The sequence below is a fragment of the Drosophila kikkawai genome, chromosome 2R (genome assembly GCF_030179895.1).
Source record: "Drosophila kikkawai strain 14028-0561.14 chromosome 2R, DkikHiC1v2, whole genome shotgun sequence".
NCBI classification, from domain to species: Eukaryota; Metazoa; Arthropoda; class Insecta; order Diptera; family Drosophilidae; genus Drosophila; species Drosophila kikkawai.
The window spans coordinates 24,540,630-24,548,460 of record NC_091729.1 but is presented as its reverse complement, the minus strand read 5'-3'; the positions used below and the strand labels follow the sequence as shown (position 1 = coordinate 24,548,460).

The following is a 7,831-nucleotide window of genomic DNA, read 5'->3' as shown; positions in this document are numbered from 1 at the left end:
GCTGATAACACACCAGAGTAGCTACCATTTCTCTCCGTGCACAACTCGTTCTCCCTTGGCAGTTTTAATTTAATTTTACACCGAATCCTGCACCCTGTCGTGTCGTGACCAGCGCGTCGTTCGTTGCAGGCGCCAATTTTCGCGCGTCCTTTTGCGGCCGCAATGCAGGATCAGTAAGGGAGCCAGAGCTGGCAACTATTGTCAGGGCCATTAAAAAAGTTTAGTCCGATTCGGGCTGGCACGCTTAATGGCCCTGATTTTAATCAGAAAATGAGTTAAAAGCCAGCTGGCGGCTGTGGTGGCGGCATCAGCGTCAACGCTTGACGATATCCTGCTGCCGTTGATTATTGTGGCGCCTTTTGCCTTTTGCCACAATTACTTGCACACGTCGCCCAAGGCTGAGCGAGTCCCCCCGAGTCCCCCCTCCTGCCGGATCCGGCACAATGCCACGGAAGGTAACACACAGTTCGGCAAAAGTTGGGCGCATTATAAAAGTTTTATCTGCAGCAGCGACAGCAGCGGCAAAAGTGACAGGAAAACAAAAAATTGCATTAACCACAGACGAGACTTGGGCGAACATTCATCATTATTTCTGGCGCTGAGATCTAAGGGATTTAAGTGATAAGCCCAGACGTGGCTTAAGAATACTGAAAATGGTATATAGAAAATTTTAAATATAGAAAAATATGGCAAAACTCATTTCCCTTGTTTTAAATTCAGATTTTCTTTTACTGAATACTTAACTTGGACAACTTGTTGGACAACAACCTTCTTTTAAAATTAAAAACAAAAACAATTTAAAAACTTTTCACGCACTCAAAAGCACTTGCGATGCACAATGGAGGGCCCAATCTCCTCGTATTCCATCTTCGAAATCCACATCTGCTGGAAGGTGGACAGCGAGGCCAGGATGGCCCCACCGATCCACACGCAGTACTTGCGCTCCGGCGTTCCCACAATCCTTATCTTCAAGTTGGACGGAGCCAAGGCGGTCATCTCCTTGTGAAGGCGCTCCGCCATGCCCGGGAACATGGTGGTGCCGCCAGATAAAACCGTATTTGCATACAAATCCTTGCGTATGGCCACATTGCACATCATGATCGAGTTGTAGGTGATTTCATGAATGCCACAGGAATCCATGCCTATGATTGAGGGCCGGAAGAGTGTCTCGGGGCAGCGGAAGCGCTCATTCTCGATGGCAATGACCTGGCCATCGGGCAGCTCGTAGGATTTCTGCAGCGACGAACCAGGCTCGGCGGCGGTGATCAACTCCTGCTCAAAGTCTAGGGCCACATAACACAGCTTCTCCTTGACGTCCCGCACGATTTCACGTTCAGCGGTGGTGGTAAAGGAGTAACCGCGCTCCATCAGGATCCTCATCAGGTTCTCGGTCAAGTCCCGTCCAGCCAAATTTAGCCGCAGGATGGCATGGGGCAGGTAGCAGCCCTCGTAGATGGGCACGGTGTGCGTGGCCCCATCCCCAGAGTCCAGAAAGAGGCCAGTGGTGCGTCCGGAGGCGTAAAGGCACAGCGCAGCCTGGATGGCCACATACATGGCTGGCACTTCGAAGCTCTCAAACATAATTTGAGCCATCTTCTCGCGGTTGCTCTTCGGGTTCAGTGGAGCCTCGGTCAGCATAATCGGATGCTCCTCGGGGGCAACACGCAACACATCGTTGAAGGTATGCTCCCAGATCTTCTCCATGTCATCCCAGTTGGTCACTACGCCATGCTCAATGGGATACTTGATGGTGAGGACGCCACGCTTCGACTGGGCCTCGTCGCCAACATACGACTCCTTCTGGCCCATGCGAATCATGCCTTGGTGACGCGGTCGGCCGACAATTGAAGGGAAGACGGCACAGGGAGCAACATCGCCGGCAAAGCCCGCCTTGCACAGACCCGAACCGTTGTCCAAGACCACGGCTACCTTCTCTTCGTCGCCCATTTTTTTATTTGAAAATGGATTTAGGTTTTTCAGGAAGTTTCTCATACAAGCGGTTAGGTTCAGTGACGAAGGATTGTTGTGTGACAGGACCTGGGCCTACTTTGTGAGTTGACTTTGCACTTGGATTGTCTTGAATATCAAAAACACACTTTTAGAAATTTTGAAAAATATTTTTAACTTAAAAAATTGAACACTTTAGATTTATTTTTCTTGTTTAAAAGTTTTGAAAAACTTTAATGGTTTTTTAATCCTGAGAGACCTGCTCCTGCTATTGCCCATCGGCGCTTCTACTTAGTCCCCAAGAGTTCCACTCCAGGGGCGGAAAGGGCGTCATTGGCTGAAAAGGCTCCATGGGCTTCATTGAGGGAAAGGGCTCCATTGAGGGAAAGGGCTCCATTGAGGGAAAAGGCTCAAATGGCTTCATGGTAAATAGAGGTGGAAGGGGAGAGAACTCCACGCAATCCGAGCCGCTGCACTGCGTCTGCGACTGGGTGCCACTGCCCGATTGGGACTGAGTCTGGGATCCATTCTCGTTGCTCTGCGACTGGCAGCCGGGACCAGTTTGTGTCTGCGATTGGTAGCCATTCCCCGAGACCTGGATGCCATTGTCTGAATTGCACTCAATGGGCGCCGCCTGGAAAGGAAATAAATAAAAAAAAGGTTATGGTTATTCCAGAAAAAACTTTAATTTATCATTAAAAACCCAAACACAATTACAAGATTTAATTACGAAATAAAACAATTTAAACCCTGATTAACTGCAAGAGTATTCCCCCTAGATATATCCCTAAGCTCCCCTCGTAACCCTTTCCTTCAGTCCTGGAAGCACACAGAGTCCAGCGAGGAGAACGGCAAATACGGCTATGAAAACGCGTTGGGATTCCATGTTCGTGTGCTTAATGGCCCGAGAACAGACATCGACTGAGCACAACACCGTGTGTGTGCACACACTTTAAACCGCCAACACAGCCGCCGCTTTTTGGAGAGATAATTGAATGTATTGCCGATAAGGCCACCTTTGATTTAAAATATATTGCGAGAACCATTAGTACTCTCTGGGCGGCTCTCTGTTTAGCTAGACGAAAGGTGTAACTTGGGTCATCGATTATGGATTATGGTGAAACTTTCCATCGGAAATGAAGGCATCTGTCTGCCCTCTAGATGTCCAGTTAAGTGGCTGCTTTCTTGGAAACTAATATTAAAAATATTTTTTAAATAAAATGAAATGAAATTTCGCTTAAAAAATCAATCAGAGTGTGACTAATTTCCGGATCAAGCGAGGAAAACTACTAATATAAATACTATAAAAATAAATTTAAAAGTAAACCTAAGATTCATCTCCGAGTTTCACAACCATTTTGCAGTAATTATTTTCACATTTCAAGTAAGGTTTTTCATAAATAATTTTAACAAATTCCCTAAAGAAAGCTTCAGAAAAACACCTTTTAATTTTCAATGCTCATTTATTGCTTGGAATTACTTGGAATGGAACTGCTCAAGTGCTCCTAAGAGGAAGCCGACGAGGCAGGAGCGACAGTAGTGGCTGGAGCAACTGTGGTCACATCCACTGGGGCGGCGGAGGATGCCGCCACAACAGTGGTAGCATCAGTGGAAGGAGCCCCGCTCGAGCTAGCGACGGGGCTGGAAGCAGAGGGGGCCGCCGTTGAGGTAGTGGGCACTCCGTACTTCAAACAAGTATCCAGCAGATCATAGGTGGCGGCCGTATCCCGGACATAGTTGCTCTCCGTGGTGTTGGTGCACTGGTATTCCGTATCCTGGATGGCCTTGATGCCCATGCTCAGGGTGTTGGCCGAGCTGGCAGCATTGGTGGCAATGTCATAGATCACCGAGACATCGCCATTAGCCTGGAGGTAAAAAAGGGTTTATGAAAAGTTCCTCTTAGATATTCAAGATCTCTGAAGAACTCACCGCACTGGCATAGCAGTTGAAGAAGGTGGTGGTATCGTTGTCGCTGTCGCAGGCGGTGAAGGCACTGCACAGGGTGGAGACCTCACCCTGGTAGACCTTCTGCTGCTGCTCCGCCTGGGCGGTCAGGTTGGCGGTCTCCGCATTGGCCGTGCTGATGCAGGCCTGGTAGGAGCTCGAGAAGGTGGCGGCCACCTCATTCAGCATAGGCAGATAAAGGCTGAAGCACTGGGTGGTCACGTCCGCGGACACAATGTCCAGGTTCTGGGCATGTACCAGATACTGGTCCAGGGCGCTTTGAATCTGCAGCTGGCCATTGGGCTTGGCCTAAAAACGGAAACGGAAATCGTTACTACCGGAAGAGCGTCTACAGTGAGTCAGTTTGACTTTACGTTGGTGGCGGCCAGAACGCTGGCCAGGATTAGGACGCTGCACAGAAGCTTCATGTTTGTTTCGTTCGCTGGCGGTTGGATCTTGACTGTCGCTGCCAGAGAACTAACCCATATGCTTTATATACTCCGGCCCACAGGGCAAATGATTGATCCGTTCGGGGCAATGTGAATGTGAATTTTTGGTGAATTTTTTTTTGTGCGACGGCGGCGGCGATCAATTAGGTAGCATTAAGGCGCTATGCGTAATGCCCAGACCCACAAATTGCTTTGCATGTGCATTCCCATTGGCCACATCGATGCCATTCACGTGTAGTCAGGGTCAAAAGCTGATAGCGATAGCTGATAGCCAAGAAGATGGCCCACCACCACCACCGGAAGGTGGCTTTTTCAGCGGTTCTTTGAACTTGTCAGCAGGCAATCCTCAGGTGGCTTAAGGGCTCACGATCCAGTGGAATCGATTGCTGTAACGATTGGGTAACGACTTCCCTTAACTCCACTATCTCTGGCATATCATATGAGGTAATTAATTGCGGAGACAAGAACAACTTTCTTGCTGGTTAACTTTCGCATGTTTTGGCCAAAAGTATGCCACACGTTGTGTGCGTCCAGTTTGACAGTCACTGGTATCGATATTTGCAGACGGAACCCAGCGATAAGGGGACGTCGGACCTATAAACAAACCATGCATCAATGTCAGATTACATTACCAACTTTGGGCCACTTTACGTGGAAATTTCACTTCGATTGGGTCAGTCGTTGAACATGGAGGCAGCCATTATCATCATACTCCTGCTGGCCCTAGGGGTAAATTGGATGTGCTATAAAAATATCTCCCTAATTATTTTATATACATTTTACAGACTCTGGCGGAGCAGCCGCTTGCCTTAAACACCTTGTGTCACTACCTGGATTTGGGCAAGGAAACTGCTACCAATTTGGGTAATACCAAAAAGTGTTTTGCCCAATATCTGCCAGAGTTGGAGAGTCAAGGGGCCACCTGGTCTCAGGGCTACAGTGGCTGCCAAAAGAAGGCCTCTAGTGAGCAGCAATCGGTGCTTTTAAAGGCCAGTTTGGCTCAGGAAAATATACGAGAAGCTGTCTTGGAGATTACCAACTTTATCGATGAGTGCTTGACTTTAACAGAGACCCAGGAATTTTTCAATTGCTTTGCTAAAATGGTGAGTAAAGATATTTAAAACGAATAAATAATATTTCTTGTATGTTTTCCAGGCCAAATTACAGCTAACAAATGTCTATAATATATCCTATAATGCCTCCGAGCAGGCTTTGATTCTGAATAAACATATGGGCAGCATTGAAATGGAGCATTATATATGCACAAATCGAACGGAGGATACTTATATAAAAGGCACTGATAAGATCTTCCAGTCACTAGATCAATGTCTTCAGCAAAATGAGTCGCATTAAAGTAAATATATATATATATATATTTCCAAACAAATACTTGTATAATCCTTGATAATTTATGATTTAAGTAAGTGTCAATGAAAGTATAATTAGTTAGATTACATTTATTGAGAGACAATTAAAGTTCTTACAACTATAAAGGAGCCTAATCTAAATTCGTAGAATTCTTGCTTTGTAGAAATAGTGTTTATTCCCCCATATTTCCTGCTTACACAATAACAGATAAGCGTTATTTACTCCATTAGCTCTTCGATTTCCAAACGACACTGGCTGAGTTCCCTGTGTGCCTCCCTGAGGTCCTCCATGTAATCCTTTTGGGCTTCCAGGCCACACAGCAAGAAGGTTCTATGCAAGGCATCGTAATCCTCGCGCATTCTTGTATAAGCATGGGTGGCATTATAGTTTATTTCGGTCAGGATGTCCAGGTTGCGATTACTCTGGTGGGGAGAAGGATAATTAGGTATAATTTCTGATATCTGGTAGATAGAAAAACTCACATTCTCGCTGATGCACTTCAAGTACTCCAAATCATCCTCAAACACATCACAGAACCGCAAATTCCCGCAGACCGCACTCGATCCCAGCTCAATCTGCATTCGTTCCAGCTCCACATCCACCTCTAGGTTCGCTATAGTCTCGTTGGCATGCAGCTCGCAGAGTTCCAGGCTGGCGGAATACACCAAAGAGGCATTGGCACAGGCCACCGTAAACTCATCATGGCAGTCATCAAGTCCCAAATCCGGCATGGCCGTGGGCCAATCCACCAGCTCTAGAGAGGATCCTATATGGAGGCAGTGAAGCAGCGATATGGCAAGCAGCCAGCAGAGGCGACAGCTCGTCTCCTCCGACTTTGCGTTGCGGCGTGGCGTTTCCATTTGGCCACAGATCTCAAATGCCTCGACGAACCCAAACAACGACGACGACGACGCTCGGCTAATTGATCATTTCCTAATAACTCGCTCTTGCAGAGCCCTCGGCTTTATTGGCCAGCCGAAGGCCAGGCGATTTGCGACAAGTTCAGGTGCTCCACTTATCTGCCTGCGTGCACCTTGATTGCAAGTGTAGCCGGTTCGAAGCCCTCTGATCCGATCGGTTTCGCTTTACTCTCTCTCTGCCCAGTAGACCAGCGGCTACCGGCGCTTGTCCAGCTCGAATGTGCGAGATATGTCATTAAGCTATCGCCTATTGGCGATAAGAGCTTCCTCTCGAGCAGCGACGTAGGCCTCAGGTGGCTCAAGGGGTTGGAAAAACACTCCCACTAGGTGTAATCTGTTTGTTTTATATTTTGTTTGAAGCTAATCTAGCAATAATCCTTGATATGGCCTTCTTTTGGCACAGAGTCGTCGGTCTAAGGGGTAATCTAGCTTGTATAAAGTCTTGGGAAAGTCACTATTTTTGGTATAATATTTTTATTTATTCACTATATTTATTTATTTATAATATTTTATATTATATTAAATCTTGAAGAAACCCCAAACCCCCTTAAAAATTCCTTTCTTCTTTCCTTTCTCCGCATTTGATTTTACCCCTTCCAAGCAATCAATTCTCTTTTGAACCCAAAAGTATTCTACGCTTTCTAAGTAATATTTTTTATTTGGACTTTTTATATAAATATTCAGGCCTGCTCCGGTAATCGAAAACGGCAAGAATTTTTCGTTTTCGTTTTTGAAAACGAGAAATTGGTGCTCCGGTAATCGAAATCGAAATATTTTTTCGATTTGAAAAACGGGCACCTTTTTCTGGCCGGAATGAAAAGTAAATGGCTTTTTCTATATGAAATCAGACCTTATTTACAAAAGGAAAAAAATAGTTTACTCAGTGGTCTATTGATGTTTATTCCACAACACCATAAGATCATTCTGGCAGGTAGTTATTTTATAAAAAATTTATTTCTGACCCCACCTCAGATTTGACAACAAAATTTTTGCCGTGTTCAGCCAGTTTTCTCGTTTTGGCGATAGGTCGATAAGTTCACCGCAAAAAGTTATCGCTAAGGTTGCCATACTGTTGGTGGAACGAAACAGACAGTTAAAAATACTTATAAAATATAAATGAATACATTAATAACTTTAAAGGACCGCCAAAATGGTTGTTTATAATTAATACTATTTAATGTGATTACTTAAATGGTCCAAATT

At 45.8% G+C, this 7,831-nt stretch overlaps 5 protein-coding genes across 6 annotated transcripts; 1 reads left to right on the top strand and 4 right to left on the bottom strand.

The window, feature by feature from the left end:
- Nucleotides 1-699: 699 nt before the first annotated feature.
- On the bottom strand, nucleotides 700-2,105 carry LOC108072939 (actin, cytoplasmic type 5-like). Its single transcript, XM_017164292.3, has one exon. The coding sequence runs from the start codon at nucleotides 1,990-1,992 to the stop codon at nucleotides 817-819; it is 1,176 nt and encodes a 391-aa protein (XP_017019781.1). The 5' UTR covers nucleotides 1,993-2,105; the 3' UTR covers nucleotides 700-816.
- A 12-nt stretch (nucleotides 2,106-2,117) lies between these two features.
- Nucleotides 2,118-3,138, bottom strand: LOC108072940 (RNA-binding protein 12). Of its 2 annotated transcripts, none has more exons than XM_070284044.1 (2): nucleotides 2,753-3,138; nucleotides 2,118-2,581 (listed from the first exon to the last, which is right to left on the bottom strand). In XM_070284044.1, exons 1-2 carry the CDS (start codon nucleotides 2,831-2,833, stop codon nucleotides 2,216-2,218), a joined length of 447 nt encoding a protein of 148 aa, XP_070140145.1. In that variant the 5' UTR covers nucleotides 2,834-3,138; the 3' UTR covers nucleotides 2,118-2,215. The 2 variants fall into 2 exon arrangements, with proteins under 2 accessions (XP_070140145.1, XP_070140144.1); XM_070284043.1 differs by having other exon boundaries at nucleotides 2,118-2,582; nucleotides 3,077-3,100.
- A 252-nt stretch (nucleotides 3,139-3,390) lies between these two features.
- Nucleotides 3,391-4,424, bottom strand: LOC108073031 (threonine-rich protein). Its single transcript, XM_017164492.2, has 3 exons — nucleotides 4,266-4,424; nucleotides 3,877-4,200; nucleotides 3,391-3,812 (listed from the first exon to the last, which is right to left on the bottom strand). Exons 1-3 carry the CDS (start codon nucleotides 4,317-4,319, stop codon nucleotides 3,453-3,455), a joined length of 738 nt encoding a protein of 245 aa, XP_017019981.1. The 5' UTR covers nucleotides 4,320-4,424; the 3' UTR covers nucleotides 3,391-3,452.
- A 116-nt stretch (nucleotides 4,425-4,540) lies between these two features.
- Nucleotides 4,541-5,848, top strand: LOC108073033 (uncharacterized). The gene is made up of 4 exons (XM_017164494.2): nucleotides 4,541-4,784; nucleotides 4,905-5,069; nucleotides 5,126-5,443; nucleotides 5,496-5,848. Exons 2-4 carry the CDS (start codon nucleotides 4,956-4,958, stop codon nucleotides 5,691-5,693), a joined length of 630 nt encoding a protein of 209 aa, XP_017019983.2. The 5' UTR covers nucleotides 4,541-4,784; nucleotides 4,905-4,955; the 3' UTR covers nucleotides 5,694-5,848.
- Nucleotides 5,780-6,820, bottom strand: LOC108073032 (uncharacterized). The gene is made up of 2 exons (XM_017164493.3): nucleotides 6,191-6,820; nucleotides 5,780-6,130 (listed from the first exon to the last, which is right to left on the bottom strand). Exons 1-2 carry the CDS (start codon nucleotides 6,566-6,568, stop codon nucleotides 5,927-5,929), a joined length of 582 nt encoding a protein of 193 aa, XP_017019982.1. The 5' UTR covers nucleotides 6,569-6,820; the 3' UTR covers nucleotides 5,780-5,926.
- Nucleotides 6,821-7,831: the final 1,011 nt, after the last annotated feature.